The 19435-nt window shown below is 37.3% G+C and overlaps 1 protein-coding gene across 1 annotated transcript in view; it reads right to left on the bottom strand.

Moving 5' to 3' along the window:
* Positions 1 to 1261: 1261 nt before the first annotated feature.
* The window catches only part of LOC118455425 (C-type mannose receptor 2-like), a 37223-nt gene continuing 19049 nt past the window's right edge, over positions 1262 to 19435 (bottom strand). The window contains exons 7-9 of the mRNA XM_087830040.1: positions 18963 to 19102; positions 1665 to 1768; positions 1262 to 1403 (exon numbers count right to left, since the gene is read on the bottom strand). Of these exons, the coding sequence (XP_087686166.1) occupies positions 1262 to 1403; positions 1665 to 1768; positions 18963 to 19102 (386 nt within the window). The remainder of the gene's footprint in view (positions 1404 to 1664; positions 1769 to 18962; positions 19103 to 19435) is intronic.

The raw sequence follows: 19435 nt of genomic DNA, 5'->3' as shown, positions 1-19435 counted from the left end.
ATTTTTGGCAGGGGGTCTTACGCAACATAAACACGCCTTTTATTAATTCCCGTCACTGTTTAATTCAATACAAAATTATACACAGGTTACACTACTCAAGGAAAGACTTCACAAAATGTACCCAGATTGCTCCCCCCTCTGTGAAAAATGTATGATACATTATGGAAATCTGTTACATTGTTTTGGACTTTGTCCAAGGCTTCAGGGTTTTTGGTGTGACATTTTTACTTACTTGTCTAATATTTTTAAGAGTAAGATTGAGCCAAATCCGATAGTAATTATCTTTGGGATCTCCAAAGAAACACAAAATTTACAACACTCTCAAAAAAGGTTTATGTCATATGCATTGATTATTGCAAAGAAACTGATCCTGCAGCTTTGGAAAGGCAAAAACGTGTACGTGTAGACGTGTATTAAAGACGTGGCTTACAGAACTTACAAATACTCTTCATCTTGAAAAAATAAGATATACCATGAATGATAATGTAAAAGACTTTGAATTAATCTGGCACCCTTTACTTATATACCTTGGGAAAATATAAACTTTCCTTTTTTCTGGCAGTCGGGGGATTGGGGCCCATAGTGGGGGTTTTTTTTCCGTTGTTTTGTTGTTGTTGTTGTTGTTGTTTATTTGTCTGTTTTGTTAGCTTAGAGAAAAAAGGGGCATACGCTCTATCAATTTGTAACAACCATGATACTTGCTCCTAATAATAAAAGATATTTGAGAAAGAAACGAGACACCTGCAGTAACAACACAGATGAAAACAATGTTCAAATCAGGGGAAAACAGATGCAAGAATTAAAACTCATGCAGGTCAGAAACAGACATTTGTTTCAAAGTAAAACAGTAATTAAGGAAAATAATGAACACAGACATGACTATAAACACTCAACTACAAAGAAATATGAATCAGGGAGGAACTGAGAAACCCTGCAGGAAGTAAAACTAGACTTGAGTCTTGAAACAAATATAAGGATCACAAACTGACAGTTACCACTAGAACAACCATAAAGTCAAAACAGAAACACTCAATAAAAATAATAATAATGATAATAAAAACAATATCGCAAGAAAAAAAAGAACAAAAACAAAAATTCAAACAGTAGAATAAAAATCAAACAGAAACCCAAAACTTAACCACTTATATATGAACAAAAAATTATATATAGGCCTTTTAGGATAAAACTGAAATACAGAAGTACAATTATTGTAATCAAAGAAAAAACTGCAAAACATTGATGAATAGATCATCTTTCTGAATCAGTTGTTTTCTGGAACTTTTTCACAGATCCAATGATTAAAAAATGAACATGGAAGATCATTCCAAGATTTTTTTTCATCACTTGTGACAGAAACACAGTCCTCTTGTCCACCATTATTAGGCTCATCTCTTGCCCAGTACCTACCAGGTCAGCGACAGCAACATTATCTTATTATTATTAAGAATTATACAGTGTATATATATTATACACTGTACATTAAGATCACCAAATTTCTTTCTTCTTTTGCTCCCACTTGGCCAAAACAAGTCATTAGCACACATCTTTATGCTATTAGCAGTCAACCACTGACATGTAAGCCTTTGTGTTTATATCTGCATGCATCTGTGGATTTAAAAATTTTTCTATGTAAAGAAATAAACTGAACCAAAGTGAAGACTTACGTCAGAATCTGTGGAGTCCCATCTACCCATTTCCATGATCCCTCCTGCTCTTTGTCATTTAAACCAATCCAAACTTTTTCTGTGGTGACCGTAGAGAGGAAGTTCTGTTTAATGTGAAGAAAAATCTTTTTATTTTACTTTAAAACCACAATTTTAGTCTATGCCAGGGGTCGGCAACTGCATGCAGCTCTTTAGTCCTTATAGTGCGGCTCCAGGTGGTTTGGAAAAATAAATTAGAAGTATTTAGCTGAAGTGTATTTTATTTATGTTAGTTCTTTTTTAACTTGTAGTTCTAAATTGGAAATTGCTGTGATATTGAAATATAAATATAAAATTATATTCTATTATTTTTTCATTGCTCAAAATAAGCGTCACACTGGCGGAAGCCGGTATACCCGCCGAAACGCCGTGCATTTATCGAGACTTTCAACCCCAGGTAGGCCAATTATGGATCTTCGGATCCACATTATGTCAGCAGCTATTCTCCACCGTGAACTATGTTAAAAACAAAAACCGCTCACGCCTCACAGATGACAGCTTACAGTCCTGCGTAAAGATGAAAGTGACTTCGTACAGCCCTGATCTGCAGATGCTGTGCGCAGAGGTTCGGGACGATAAGTCTTATTGTAAACATATCAAGGCAGACCCGACGATGTTTGTATGAACACGCTTTTCAGCATGTCTTTATTGACCAGTTTTTACACACGGTTGCTGTACGCTTACAGCCGGCTGTAGCTTTGCAGCTCACAGCCCGACACATACCAACACAACAGCATTGATAGCACAGACGTAAAGGCGGCGAGGCGTGATTGCGGGTCAGGCTCAGATCCGTCCGCCTCCCCTGCAGCGGCGCTCCGCCACACATATTAACCAAGTAAAATACATATTTAGGCAGAATTTTGCAAATATCTATTTTTCATTTTTTAGCAGCATAGTGCTTTTTTCCAGTTATTTTTTAAAAGTCAGGTCAAGGCTCCAAAATTCCAAAGGCGATATAAGGGTGGCGGCTCACAACAGTTTTTGTTTGCTGGATCATTTTAGTTCAGCTGGGTATCTTTCCTTTTGTTATATTTCTTTAAGAGTTCAAAATGTGTTAATTACATAAATAAAATGTAATTTTCTCTGTAGCACTTCATGGATTTCATAAGCAACATACCTAAGTTGTTCACACAAAGCATAAAGGTAAAAAACGATATATACACACTCTTAGAAAGGATGTGTTAAAAAATGACACAAAAAATGTGTTGTTACACTATTAACACATTTTGTGTGAATTTTAACATAACATGTGTAAGAAAATGTGTAAACATTGAAAAAATGTGTAAAACGCTTAACACACTAGATGTGTTGCACAGTTTAACACATTTTGTGTGTTATTTTCAGAATCTAACAACAGGACCTAAAATTAGCAGCTCAGTAATTAAATAGTGAAATAAATTGTAGATTAACAATGTATTATAACTATATTAACTGAATAAATAAAATGTTTAGTTATTGTTTGTTTTCCATAATCCTTTCCTCATTACTTTCAACAAATAAAACATTTTATAATGTAATGTGGACCAAGTTGTGTATGGTGTACTAAAATTCTGAAAGAGGATTAATTTTTTATTTCTCAATATGTGTGGCATACCAATTAATGGCCATGGCTATACTATAAACATAAGTATCCACAAAGAACAGGCTTAATTTTGACCGTAACATGTGAATACAATTGAAGCCAAAGTAGGAAATTAAATGAGTAAGAATACACATGCTGAAAATTGAAACAAAATCTGCCCAGCAACATGACATACCAGCGGCGGGAAGGGGGCGCTATCTTTCGCGCCACTGAGACAAAGGAGGCAAAGATGGACGTTACGTCGCCTAATATGTTGTCAGACCTTACAGTAAGTATCATTTACCAGTTTATCTTAATGTACTGAAAATATGCCGGGTTTCTGGAAGAATGTGAATTTATATAAAATATAGGCGTTATGTAGGAGTTTTGAGTTTAAGTTAATTACTGCTTAACTATACCTAGCTAACCTTAATGTAACAGTCTTGCTAACATATCCTACTCTTAATTTTATTATTAGTTGTTGGCTTTCGTGCCATACTTCATTAGAGTTAATGTGTTTTGGTAGTATTTTTATGTATTACTTTATTCATGTATTTATCTATTTACTTTATTTATGTATTAGAGTAGTCAGAAATTGCTCTTAGAACCAGTGTGGTAGTTGGCTAGCAGCTCCGACAGGCATTTTGTTGTCTATGAGCAACGCCAGAGTCGGCACCTAACCGTAGCAGTGTTGAGTAAAATGACAATATTGTCGTTAGCTCTGAATAGAGCAAATGTAGTTATCACCGCGACCATTCGTTTACTAGCACAGAATAGGAATAAAGACTGAGTAACTTTAACATGAAATATACCTCATATTGACAGAGATAATTATTTTTTCAAGCAGTTAAAGCAGTTTTTGCATCTAGTATGATTAACTAAAGTATGTGCACATTCTTTTTTAAGGCTTATTGCTGGAAACATGCCCTGATATAGTTTCTTTTTTATGCAGAACTTCTGAGGAAGTAATAGTCAGTGTTATTTAAAAAAAAACCAAACAACAGCAACTTGACCATGCAAATTATCTTACTTATTTAGCCATGTGTTTCATTTTTTCAGCACACATATGACAACTTAGAATCTGTCAAAGTCCTTGTAACCACTTTTATAGATGAGAAAGAAATTTGTAAAAAAAAAAAAAAAATTCTTATTGTCAGCAGTGCCACAGACATCATAGGTCAAAGCCAAGCTCAGCACATGGGCTGTGTGCTTGATAGGTTACTAAAGTATAACACTGATTTCATGGAATATATTGATGTTGACAGTGAGGTAGACATTAAGGACTTTGATAGATTCCATATCGTTCTGTCAAGCGGAGGGCCACCGATGGAAACCTCTCTTGGGGAGATTAGACAAAATCAGGTACACTTTGCATTTCTCCAGTTTCCTAAGTCATGAAATGGGTTTTAACAGTTATTAACTATTAGTCAGGATTGAAATTGTCTGCTAGAAAGTTGAACATCAGCTAAAAAGTCCTAATTTTTTCTCAGGGTCTGATGGGACCCAAATTATAGCTAAAATTAAGGAATAATGGACTTGTATTCAAACACCACTCCAAGTAAATTGTTATGTTTCACTGTGTAGGTAAGCTTGATGTGGAATGGGTAACAGAAATGTGATACTGTAAAGTTTGATTTTAGCCATACAGCTACCAAATGGACAGAATGTACTTTTGATTTAATGTATTTAATGCTTCATTTTAAACTTAAACACTTTTTTTCTTTCCATAAGCTGGACTTGGAGTTTGGCAATCTTACAGGAGGAAAGGTGGACCTCTTTTTGCGAAAATGGGAAGCCAGTATCATTCCGAAGCTCAAATCAGTAGCTGCCCTGGAAACAAGAACCCCCCCGCCGTGTGTTAACACACCTACTCCCACCAGTTGGTGCCAGTCGTGCAGCCTTGCAGCCTTGAATCAGCTATAACGCACTTGGTTGATTTTGCACTGGTATGTATTCAGTAAAGTTCTCACGGTATTTACCTGAGGAAAGCATTTGTCTACACCTCACTGAATACTTCTCTAAAAATCTATCTTTATCTTCCCCATCTCCAAGCCTGGAACAAGTATTGCATCGCTTTGCAGTAATCCTGAAGCATCATCCACAACACACCAACCCCAGCTGATATGCATCGGTGATCTAAAGAGGGCAACCAGGCAGTACATCATTGTTGCTAAGAATGACAGAGTAACCATTTCTCTGAATGATGGCCTGACGTGTACTTGGATAAACTTTTCAAACTGTACTGGGTATGTAACTTGTCCTATCCAGCACCACTTGGCTCCGTCTTCACCTTCTTTGAGTTTGTCTATGAACTGCCGCTGTCCACCCAAAGGAAAACCAAAGTACTGGAGCTGATTGCACAGATTAAAGGATGCAAGTAAAATGTTCACCGTCCAAAATGTAGAGAGTCTCTGTTCACAGAGGTGAGAAACCTCATTTGGCATCTTTGTCAAATACACTGCTTATCAGGACTGACCATTTTTATGCCTATGCAGTGGAAAGGTCAGACAATATGAACTGATTGGCTGAAATTTTTGATTTTCGTATTTAAACCCAAGGTACAGAATTGTATAACCTGGATGCTATATTTGCCAAAATGTATGTTTTTCTGTTCGCATGCAACTGCACATTTGTTAAATGTTGACAATTTGTTGAAGATGACAATTGCTACCTTTAAAAAATTTAATTCATGTATTGTCTGGATTATATCAGAACATTATATATATATATTGGAAAAATTGAAAAAAGGGCAATCATATATATATATATATATGATTGCCCTTTTTTCATTTTTTTGACATTTTAATGATCTAGAGAGATAGAAAGCTAGTCAGATATGAATTTTGTTTGATTTTGTCAAGTAAAAATTGTGATATAGCTTTGGCAAAAATTGAATTTAAAACATTTTAATTGAAAAGATTCTGACAGCTGTTGTTCATTCAGTTTGTAATGATTTATAATATGCCAGATAAAAAATGGAATTCAATAAATGTATAATATATACCCATCTTTTTTCTCCTTTTTTTAAAAATAATTGAAATGTACACATTTTAACACATCTTTGTGTCAAAATAACACATCCTTGTGTTTACATTTTTTAACACAGAAGATGTGTTAAAGGAGCAGACACATTAATTGTGTTAAAACTGACACATCATGTGTTGTCCCTAATCTGATGCAGCACATGTGTTACAATTTAACACATGATGGGTCAATTTTAACACATCCCTTCTAAGAGTGCAGTGTTATCTTCATTTTAGATGTCAAAAAGTATTTGCGGCTCCCAGTGTTTTCTTTTGCGTGGAAACAGGGACGATTTTAGCCCATTTTGGGGGGTGCTTCAGTACCCCCAAAATGAATCAAAGCACCCCCAAAGATTTCTTGCTTTTTTTTTGACAATATTTGCTGTTTGTGTGACACACTACTAAAATATAACAAGCATACAGTACATAGGTTGAGACGTAACATTTTAACAGTAAAAGTATAGATAACCCCCCTCCCAAAATGGTTTGTTCCAGCTCGCTGAGACGCAGCGGAGCGGAGGTGTAAGTGCCTGGCTTAAAACAGGACATGTTAGCTGCATTTAACCTTCAGTTACTCTTCATATAGTTAGGTAGGATTCAGACCATGTTTCTTTTTAGCTAAAAAACATTACAACCAGGTAACCTGCAGTGTTGAAAACGTGTTTTCCAATTATGTTTGCTACCCTACAATCCGTCCTACTCTGTAGTAAATTCAGCAACATTTGACCGCCCTGTTGCTCCCATCGAAAGTTATACAGACTATTTAAAATCTAAAACTTAAAATTGTCAGTAGCCTGCTGTTGTTACCACTGTCGTGTTTGAAATGGAACGAGAGAATCTGGTTATTTTGTCATTTGTGCCAATATTAAACCCAGGAGCAATTCAGGTAAAAGTGTAAGAACAAATGATCCGTCAATAAAGGATAATGTTGGATCAGTGTTTCAATATTTATATCTTTTATTAGATGTTCATGTGGTTTGGTTATTTACCTTGTGGTGAAAACACACTGAGAGAGGACTTTTTTATTAGTGATCTTAATAATATATTTTTTTCACATTAATGTAATTTTTTCATCTAATTGAATACAATCGATTTGTGTATGATTGTCAGTCCAAAGAGGGAGAGAGGAAAGAGGAGAACATGAGGAGAAAGTACAAGTTCAGGAAGAACCAGGTAAGGAAACAGGGAATAGTGACAGGCAAAACAGAACACGTTTAACCGCTTCAGAAAATTGACCAGCAAAAGTGATTTGCCAACTTCAAGATGAGGTGACATAGGTTAAAATAAAATAAAAAAATCTGCAGAGCCATAGTAGTATCGTCAATAAAGATCTTTTCATACATTGTACCATAGGCAAAGTTGCCTCCATTTTTATAAATTTTTTTCTAATCAATATTTTGTACATTTGTACATTTCAAGGACTCTATTTTTGGAGTGTATTTTTATATATCTGTATTGTATTATACATACACATTAAAAGTTAATCTCTGTCCAAAACATGCACTCAGTTTACTTCTTACTCACTATGAGCATCATTCATTATTCTCCCCCAGTAATTAAGGTTAGGATGTGTATTTTTTTTTTTATTCCAATCCATTCTTCTTTTGCGGCATTTAAATAACCTTTATCAGATTTGATGGTTTTGTTACAGACTTTAAAAAAAGTGTTTTGCTTTTCTTTCACAAATGTTGGGATTAAATTGTGTTAAAATGTACAAAACAGTGATGTCATGTTTCGTGACGAGGACCCAGGCACAGAGAGACTTGATGAATTTAAGAATCTTATGATTTAATAAAGAAATTTGCTGACTTGCACAGAGATGGTAAAATTATGATGACTGATAACGGCGATGAAGACAACAGATGATGAGGACAGGGAGGAACAGGGGTTTAAACCAAGGAGACAGTCAGAGGGAACTTGGAACAACTGGAGACATTTAGGGATGCAGGGACTGACAGAGACAGGGAAGAAGTCTCATCATGATGAGTAAAGTTTATCTTGCCTGGCTGGGCAGCTCTCTGAGTGCTCAGCACCCCCAAAGCTCTGATCCTAGAATCGCCCCTGCGTGGAAACCAGGTCCAAATGGCTCTTTGGGTGTTAAAGGTTGCAGACCCCTGGTCTATGCAGTGTTAGAGAATTGTGGATCAATATGGTTGTCACTGTGCAAGATGATTAGATAATTAGCAAGAATGCTCACCTCTGTTTTACACACACACACGACCCGATCTGTACTGCGCATGTGCAGGGGTTTTCTTCTTCTTCTGTTCGTTTAAGGCAGTTTACTCCCCAGTGTTCGAGGATACTGCCACCTGCTGACCGAGAGAATGAACCCTAAACTGAATTGGCGTCATTACAAACGTGTGTTAATTTTGATTTAGTGATAGTCGAGTGTCTTTATGCTTGTCTGTTTGGAGAGGATTGATTGGAATAGTGATGATGATGTCCGCTATCACTGTCAATTGTCAGTAAACATTTCATCTGGCTGATGAATCTTCACGTGACATATTACAAAGTCTGTATTATTAACTCTGTAATTAGGCGCCATTCTTCTTATTTTACGGCACTGTTGTTCAATCAGGGAACACTCCCTGTTGAGGAGAAAAAGCATGAATTTGTTTGTATACGGATTATCCATAGTTTAAATGTCCCGGTAGTCGAAAAGGAGGCAGAGCTGTTGAGAAATGCTAGGAGCTAACTGGACGCTAACCGTATCATTCAAATATATTGAATGTTGCAATGCTGGCAAAGAGAGGAAGTGACGTAAGATTTGCGAATGCGGGGTACCGATCGGGTTTCCGGTACAGATCGGGTAGCGACAGAGCGCCTTTTTGTTGTTGTGCTAAGCTAATAGGCAGAATGCAAAGTTGACCCAGACAACAAAGTAAAGCTAGTTTTCGGCTACAAGCCCGACACGAACCCACCGTATTAGCCAGAGGTCCCTTTACTATGGTTTGGAGCCGCGGACCTTCAGTAATAGTAAGGAATCACACAGCAATTGTACATTCATGTAGTTGTAAACAGCATGATAATATATTAAGTAATCCAAAGTATTCAGAATACGTTACTCTCATTGAGTAACGTAACGGAATACGTTACAGAATACATTTTGGGGCATGTATTCTGTAATCTATAGTGGAATATGTCAGGTTTATATTATTGGATTGTCATTTATGCTTAGAAGTATTTACTCATATATACTTAGAGTTTTATAATCAATTGCATGTTGATAAAGGTCTGATCCTTAGCAGTCTGTAAAAACTCTGTGTGCCTTCCAGAGTGTTCTGGCATACACACTCACATCCTGGGGTCACAAGAAGAGGTCATACCTTCTTTTATTGTTTTATGGTATAGCAAACACAAGTATATCTGTTTTAGTCTAAGTGCCTTTTGTTTAGATGAACTGCTGGACTTCCAGACCAGCAGGTTTAGGGAAGTTGTTTATGGGGTCAAATCTTGACCACACACACACACACACACACACACATCACATGTTCACTGTTGCAGACACACACGACCAGTGTTGGGTAAGTTACTTTAAATTAGTAACTTAGTTACATTACTAGTTGCTTCTATCAAAAGTAATTCAGTTACTTCAAGTTACTCGTTACTTTCAAAGTAACTAGTTACTAGGGAAAGTAACTTTAGTTTTACTCAGAATTCTCTTGTTAATGTGTTGCTTCCATAACTTTGCCAGTCTTCTAGCTTGCTTACTTGCCACAAGTGCACTGTGCCACCTACCAATAGAAAGGAAAAGATAATGTGCATATTTCCACGAGAGAAATCCCACGCCTGGACCATCATTGACTGCTGCCATGATTCTAGCCTACATCACAGCGTCATGTGCGCCTTTTACATCCAACACAAAAACTGCAGTTGTGATGCTTTCGATTGTACTCAGAACTCTGAAATTCTGCCTTCTGAATAGGAAGATGTAGGCAACACCAGACTGCAGATGAGCTGCATACAGGGCTGGACTGGGACAAAAAATTGGCCTGGGCATTTTGACTAGAGACCGGCCCACCATTATAGGAAAAATCATAAAGCCTTTGAATGAAAACAAACGCTGTTGTGACAGTGATGTACACTGTCTTGATGGTATATATGTATCAATCTATCAATCGTTTGTTGTAAGATTCAGATAATTATCTTTTAAAAGCTAGACATTTTAAATGAGAATAAGAAAGTAATTGGTAAATGGCCTGTATTTGTATAGCGCTTTTACTAGTCCCCCCTAGGGACCCCAAAGCGCTTTACACACCCAGTCATCCATCCACACACATTCACACACTGGTGGAGGCAAGCTACAGTTGTAGCCACAGCTACCCTGGGGCAGACTGACAGAAGCGAGGCTGCCATATCGCGCCATCGGCCCTTCTGGCCAATACCAGTAGGCAGTAGGTGAAGTGTCTTGCCCAAGGACACAACGACCGAGACTGTCCGAGCCGGGGCTCGAACCGGCAACCTTCCGATTACAAGGCGAACTCCCAACTCTTGAGCCACGATCGAAAGAAAAGCATTTCCTTGTGCCCACCTCTCCCTGTTAATGCCCTACCTGCACCCCTGGCAAAACTTTGCTAGATCCGCACCTGCACAGTTACCAGCTGTCAGCTAAACCTGTTTCTCCATCACCTGTTCAGCTCTGATGATTCAGTAAGGACATCTCCTGGTTTCATCTTCATGTTTCCCTCTCACCAGATAACCAAACCGATATCATGACCAGCAGCTTTTTTGCAGCTGTGGCTCCAGCAAACATCAGCTGATATTAGAAATTAATATTAAATAAATTCTAACAACAGCTGATCAAGGTTAAACGTGCTGCTGTTGTTTAACGCGACACCGGCTGCTTTCCTCTTTCTGGCGTGAAGTGGGCTATAAATAAACAAGAGAGCCGATCAGCTGATTATTGATCAGTTTTCATGATTGAAGTAGAAACAGGAGATGGAGGGGGGAGAATGAAAGAAGAAGAGGCAGCTGTGCAGCAAACACAGAATAACTCCAGCTTTGTGCCTTTTTCATTGTAGCTGAATTACGGGACAAACTGTTCCTTTTCACCTCAATAAGAAACGCCTAATATTTTCTCTGAATACCAGACGGGACGGTTGGCAACTCTAATAACTTATGAACAAAATAAAGTTCAACATCATTAACTTCATAGCACCCACCCAGCTGTACAGAAACTCCGTCATGCTAGCTAGTACGCAGTACGGAAAAAGTCAGAATAACGAAAATAAACTCCACCTAAACTTGGTTTATATCTGACCCAGATAGACTGCAGGTCATAACTTCTTACCTGAAGTTCACACTTGGACCGGCGGCCGCCTCGGGTCTCTTTTCCTTCTGCGTCCCCTTTCCCTCATCCACCTGCTGGCCTCCACCACTTGCTAACGTTACTGAATCTGTAGAAGCTCCGCGATAGCCACCACACGAAGTAACGAGTAACGACCCTATCTAAATCCCAGTAACGACTAACGCGTTCCTGATTTTGGCATAATAACTAGTTACCGTGCTTGTTACCACAATAATAACGTAGTTACTGTAACGCGTTACTTAATAACGCGTTAGTCCCAACACTGCACACGACACATGTGAGTGTCTTATCTGTTGCATGATTAATGAGATGTTTGTGTAGCCACTGAAGGGCTGCAAGGGAAGGCCGGAGTTTGGAGTTGGCTTAGATCAGATAAGGAGCTTCTCCCCTTGTAGCAAGTTAAAGAAAGCACTGTGGTCTTGGTTTTGTACACAAGTGACTGGTCTGTGAGTCAGTGGGGTTTAATTGTTAGACCCAACATGCAGTTTATTTTATTTAAGTTTCTTTTAAAAATCCAAAGCCAGCAATAATAAAAACTTTGAATTTCCTTTAATGCTTTGACACATTTTTGTGCAACACTGAAGATGCATTTCCTGACAGCTCACACAGCAAAACACTCACTCAAATCTCAATAGCAGTCATTCAAATCTGTAATTGATTTGTCATATGTTTTCTCAACCATCAGTATGTCATTACCACCAAAATCTATTCATACTGTCTAAACAAATGTAGTCAAAATGTTAATATATTTTGTCATTTTTACTAAAACATAGGTCTGTGAAGGTTCTCAGTCATCCAGGTCATCGTAGTCAAAGGAGCTTGCAAAGAAAAGCGTCTGGACTTCTTTAAGTTACTTGAAGACGTTTCACCTCTCATCCGAGAGGCTTCTTCAGTTCTAAGGTCAAATGGTGGAGAGTCCCAGATATAACCCTAGTGGGAGTGTCCCCCCACAGAGGGACAAAAGGACCCCCTGATGATCCTCTAATCGCCTGAGCCAAGGTGTGGAACTGGGTGAACTGGCTCAGGCGATTAGAGGATCATCAGGGGGTCCTTTTGTCCCTCTGTGGGGGGACACTCCCACTAGGGTTATATCTGGGACTCTCCACCATTTGACCTTAGAACTGAAGAAGCCTCTCGGATGAGAGGTGAAACGTCTTCAAGTAACTTAAAGAAGTCCAGACGCTTTTCTTTGCAAGCTCCTTTGACTAAAACATAGAATATTAGAAATGGAACTGTGGAAACCAAACATAATACAATAGTATTCTGTAAGTTACTGGACTGCCTGTCACTCCTGCCCCTTGCCTTGCAAATGCTCTCTCCTGCAATGTATGCTGTATCCACTGCATTTGTTGGCATCATGATGATGAGCCTTTATTTGTCACTACAATGTTACACATACATGTTACCTGCAGTGAAACAGGACTGCAGGCATCTTTACCATATCCTGTTTTCCTTATCCTTGCTACACTGCCACATTTCCTTATTCTTCTTCCGCTTCTTCTATTGACAGGTTGTTTCCCCCTATACAATTTCTGTCTAAACAGATTTCTTTGATACACTCTAGAACATTAAACATGTTTTAAAATGCTCATAAACATCATACATAATGATTTTTTTTTTACTTTATTTTGAATGTGTTAACACTGTCCATGGGTCATTTTTGTCCTCTAAAGAAATCTTTTGCTATCAAAAATGTGTTTTTTATTCATTAAATGGTCTGAAAATAACAGAAGTTATTCATTACTATACTATGCGTGATTGGAATAAGTTTTAAGTAATTTGATTCATTTATGGGGTTTTTATTGGATTTTATAACACCTGCTGTCCTCAGGGGTCAAAAATGACCCCAAAGTACAAAGTGTTGCAAAGAGCCGTATTTTCACAACATACTGCTTTCAAACATCTTTGATCTTGGATCACTGATGTGTGGGGTCAAGCAAAGGTCATAACAACCACAACAACAACAACAACAGGCAGCACAATGAGGAGGCAGGTGCTCTATATTCAATGAAAGTTTATTTACACAGCACCGAATCATAACAACAGTCGCATCAAAGTGCTTCGTATTGTACGGAGCCCCGCAGGGGACATGGGAGAAAAAAAAATTAAGACGGACTTTTGCGAGATCTCGCAAAAGTTTTGCGAGATCTCGCAAAACAAACTCGGGATCTCGCAAAACAAACTCGGGATCTCGCAAAACTTTTGCGAGATCTCGCAAAACAAACTCGGGATCTCGCAAAACTTTTGCGAGATCTCGCAAAACAAACTCGGGATCTCGCAAAACTTTTGCAAGATCTTGCAAAACTTTTGCGAGATCTCGCAAAACAAACTCGGGATCTCGCAAAACTTTTGCGAGATCTCGCAAACGTTTTTTTTTTTTTTTTCCCTCCTTTTTTTTTTTTTTTAACTTTATTTAACAAACAATGAGTATACAACATACGAACAGATGAAGTATACAAAACAACAGAACATGAACACAAATAGCCAGGGGTAAAAGAAAAAGGTAACAATTATAAGAATACATCTCGCAAACGTTTTAGCCGCATTCTTTGGACGCTGGCTCGAAGCCGACCGGGCGGTCGAGGCACGATGTGCCGGGAAAGCGGTGTTCCTCCCGGCTGTAGTAGGTCTCGACCTCCCGTTAGCTTCGAGCTAATGGGAAGAATGCGGCTAAAACTTTTGCGAGATCTCGCAAAAGTTTTGTGAGATCCCGAATTTGTTTTGCGAGATCTCGCAAAAGTTTTGCGAGATCCCGAGTTTGTTTTGCGAGATCCCGAGTTTGTTTTGCGAGATCCCGAGTTAGTTTTGCGAGATCTCGCAAAAGTCCGTCTTAATTTTTTTTTTCTTCCGTTTTTTTACCATGTTGTGCAAAGCAATGACCAGCAGGACAAAGCACATATTGTCCTCTAGTATAATGAGGAGGAAGAATCAATGTTCAGGAAGATCCAGGGTTAGAAGATAATGAAAATATAGCTAATATTTAGAGCACATGCTACCCTTTCTCTGAAAAAGCACATCACCCACCTGCAGAAGTGGAAGAAGGCTATGAAGTGAAGAAAAGTGATGAAGAATCTGAACTATGTTCAAGTAGGTTCTCAGGCCTCCAGGACATGGTAGTCTGAGGAGCTTGGAAAGAAAGTGACTGGGCTTCTTGAAGTTTCTTGAATTTTCAGAATGTGAAACTGAAATAGAAGATGTGTCAGAGGACTACACATCTTTCATTTCAATTATGATGAAGACAAAGAATCAAGCAGGAAAGAGGAGTCAGCTGAGACAGAGGAGTATTTGCAGTAATGTGAGGAAACATTGATCTGGTCTTCTATCCTTCCCAGATTCAGACGATGCATGAGTCTCTCATGTGCCTCAGAGAAAGACGATCTACCACAGTCCAAGCACATGTGCCAGGTCCCATACTCCTTCAGTTGCTTTTCTACTCGAGTACTGAAAGCATTACACACAGTGTATTCTGCTTGTATTCTGCCTTTGAACGTTTACATGCCAATGGATGCATCAGAGACCAAGTCGGGGTTCAGTAACTTGCCCAAGGACACCTTGGTAAGAACTCCAGACTAGAGCACACAGAGATTGAACCAACAACCATCCAATCAGCAGATGAGCTGCTCTGCAGCCAACTCAATGACAAAAAAGGAGGGACAACGAGAGAGGAAGAAAAATGGATCGAATGCAGCTGTAGGCGTATGTGGGTGTGTTGATTCTTACTGCCGTGCATCCAGTAGAGTCGCTACGGCCAGTTTATGACATCCTGAGTCTGGTAGAGAAGTTTTAAAGGTGACACAAGATTAATTATAGAAGCACAAAAAGGATATAATTTCTTGATAAAGACACAATAGATGATCATCGTTCATGACACAAACGTGCTCCCATTTGAGGTGTATGGAACAAGTGGGCGTGTCTCCTGCTGTGATGTCAGATCCTGGTACTGATGTGACTGTATGAGCACCAAGTCCCCTTCAGAGGACTCTGTCCAACAGAACATCCAAGTAAACCAGGGAACTATGAAATACAAACATGGGCAGCATGTGATGCAGGTCCAGCTGTACATGGAACATGCTAGTGTATGATGGCAAACAGTTTCCTGCAGTCAGGACACGCGAGTTGTCCCTAACATTGCAGGTTTCCAAAAGAAAACAATCACCTGTAACAACTTGTTTACTGTATATGACCCTTGGCCTGCAACTGCAGAAAGAAAGCTGTCCATGATGGGACCAGTGCAGAGGAATAAACCTGAGCTTCCTCCTGATGGGACCAGTGCAGAGGAATAAACCTGAGCTTCCTCCTGCACTTGTGTCAAATATGGACACGTCTTTGTCCTCATGAAAGTTTGCCTTCACTCAGACCCATGCCCTGGTGTTCCCACCATGCCAAAATATAGAAAACTGTCAGGTAACGAGTTGGAATAAAGTTGAATAAAACCTTGAAACACAGAGATGGATGATATTTTATACTTCTTGCTTTATAAACAGTCAAAGCAAACGGGGTCATTTTTGAGCCCAGAGGACAACAGATGTGATTATTTGCTGCCAGTAAAAAAACTTGAAGTAGTTTAAAAACAGCTTTCTAAATTAACTTTGACATAAACCCGTCTGTGATCATCTGTTAAAGCAACCGACTCTGGTTGTGAAACGATAATCACAATAACTGATGATTTAATTTATTTTTTACCCGAAAACAAAGAAAAAATTCCTTTTTATGAGGTTTTTATCAGACTTAAATTTGAAATGGAATTAAAAAAATGTTTAAAAATGTTTGAATTAAGTTTTAATTAAAAGTGGGGGAAAAATCGACTTCATATTAATTAAGTATCAATCAAACCAGATGGGGACATTTTTGACCCCTGAGGACCACAGGTGTGATTATGTGCTGCCATATAAAATTTATAAATGCTTCAAAAAAACCTTTCTCACTAAAGTTCAACATACAGCACTCTGTAGTTAGTCAGATAGTCAAAATTATCTAAACAATTAAATATTTTATTTTCTCAATTTGTTTTTGCTCAAAAACACAGTGTATTTTTTATAAACAAGGTCTGGTGGCCCTAAAATGTAAAATGTTGGGTAAATTATGTGTTAATGTGTTGGTCTTAAGTAAAACTAAGATGTAACACTGACTTGATTGACAATTTATACTTTATACTTGAAAAAACAGTCAAATGAAGTGGGGACATTTTTGACCCCTGAGGACCACGGGTGTTATTATGTGCTGCCATTTAAAATTTATAAACGCTTGAAAAAAAACTTTCTCACTAAAGTTCAACATACAGCATTTTTTAGTTAGACAAATAGTCAAAATTAGCTAAACAATTAAATATTTTATTTTCTTGTTTTATTTCCACTTAAAAACACAGTGGACTTTATGTAAACAAGGTGTGGTGGCCCTAAAATGTAAAATGTTGGGTAAATTATGTGTTAGTGTGTTGGTCTTAAGTAAAACTAAGGTGTAACACTGAATTGATTGACAATTTATACTTTATATTTTAAAAAACAGTCAAATGAAGTGGGGACATTTTTGACCCCTGAGCACCCCAGGTGTGATTATGTGCTGCCATTTAAAAAATTTAAATGGTTCAAAAAAAAAATTCTCACTGAAGTTCAACATACAGCACTCTGTAGTTAGTCAGATAGTCAAAATTATCTAAACAATTAAATATTTAATTTTCTTGTTTTATTTTCGCTTAAAAACAGGGTGTATTTTTTGTAAACAAGGTCTGGTGGCCCTAAAATGTAAAATATTGGGTAAATTTTGTGTTAATGTGTTGGTCTTAAGTAAAACTAAGATGTAACACTGACTTGATTGACAATTTATACTTTATACTTGAAAAAACAGTCAAATGAAGTGGGGACATTTTTGACCCCTGAGGACCACGGGTGTTATTATGTGCTGCCATTTAAAATTTATAAACGCTTGAAAAAAAACTTTCTCACTAAAGTTCAACATACAGCATTTTTTAGTTAGACAAATAGTCAAAATTAGCTAAACAATTAAATATTTTATTTTCTTGTTTTATTTCCACTTAAAAACACAGTGGACTTTATGTAAACAAGGTGTGGTGGCCCTAAAATGTAAAATGTTGGGTAAATTATGTGTTAGTGTGTTGGTCTTAAGTAAAACTAAGGTGTAACACTGAATTGATTGACAATTTATACTTTATATTTTAAAAAACAGTCAAATGAAGTGGGGACATTTTTGACCCCTGAGCACCCCAGGTGTGATTATGTGCTGCCGTTTAAAAAATTTAAATGGTTCAAAAAAAAAATTCTCACTGAAGTTCAACATATAGCACTCTGTAGTTAGTCAGATAGTCAAAATTATCTAAACAATTAAATATTTAATTTTCTTGTTTTATTTTCGCTTAAAAACAGGGTGTATTTTTTGTAAACAAGGTCTGGTGGCCCTAAAATGTAAAATATTGGGTAAATTTTGTGTTAATGTGTTGGTCTTAAGTAAAACTAAGATGTAACACTGACTTGATTGACAATTTATACTTTATACTTGAAAAAACAGTCAAATGAAGTGGGGACATTTTTGACCCCTGAGGACCACGGGTGTTATTATGTGCTGCCATTTAAAATTTATAAACGCTTGAAAAAAAACTTTCTCACTAAAGTTCAACATACAGCATTTTTTAGTTAGACAAATAGTCAAAATTAGCTAAACAATTAAATATTTTATTTTCTTGTTTTATTTCCACTTAAAAACACAGTGTACTTTATGTAAACAAGGTGTGGTGGCCCTAAAATGTAAAATGTTGGGTAAATTATGTGTTAGTGTGTTGGTCTTAAGTAAAACTAAGGTGTAACACTGAATTGATTGACAATTTATACTTTATATTTTAAAAAACAGTCAAATGAAGTGGGGACATTTTTGACCCCTGAGCACCCCAGGTGTGATTATGTGCTGCCATTTAAAAAATTTAAATGGTTCAAAAAAAAAAAATTCTCACTGAAGCTCAACATATAGCACTCTGTAGTTAGTCAGATAGTCAAAATTATCTAAACAATTAAATATTTAATTTTCTTGTTTTATTTTCGCTTAAAAACAGGGTGTATTTTTTGTAAACAAGGTGTGGTGGCCCTAAAATGTAAAATGTTGGGTAAATTTTGTGTTAATGTGTGGTCTTAAGTAAAACTAAGATGTAACACTGAATTGATTGACAATTTATACTTTATACTTTAAAAAACACTCAAATGAAGTGGGGACATTTTTGACCCCTGATCACCCCAGGTGTATGAAAATCGGGAGGACATTATGAGGGTTAAAAAAGGCTGAAATAAAAGGCTATTTACATTAAAAATGGTAGTTTGAATTTATTTACAGCCCAATAACACATACATACATAAACACTATACCTGTTCTTCAGGGCTGTTAATAACCACCAGATCTGCTCCCCTGTCTCTGCAGTCCATTCTGGCTGCATCCCAGGAAGCAGAGCTTTTAGAGATGAGATAGCAGCTATGGTTGAAGCTCCATCCTACAGGACATGTTTTATCTGGAAGAAATTACAAACAAATAACACTTCAGTTTATGAATGATCTTTTATGAACTGTATAACAATGAATTCTGTTTAATTAATTAAAATCCTCCAAAGACTTGACCACAAAGATCTAAACAGTCTATTTACTTGCGTGTCATTATTTATAATATAGTAAAAATAATAGAAAACTTTTAATAAATACAACAATTTAAACAATAAACACCACAATAAAAAACTGTCAGAAACCCCAAACTTAACCACCTTCTGAAGTCTCCACTAAGGTAAAAGGAAAAAGCAAATGCAAATTTTTAGCCACAACAAAACACATAATTATAAAATAAAACAGAT

The sequence above is a fragment of the Neolamprologus brichardi genome, chromosome 16 (assembly GCF_056152115.1).
Source record: "Neolamprologus brichardi isolate AB-2024 chromosome 16, ASM5615211v1, whole genome shotgun sequence".
Lineage (NCBI taxonomy): Eukaryota > Metazoa > Chordata > Actinopteri > Cichliformes > Cichlidae > Neolamprologus > Neolamprologus brichardi.
This window is presented reverse-complemented; position numbering and strand designations above follow the sequence as displayed.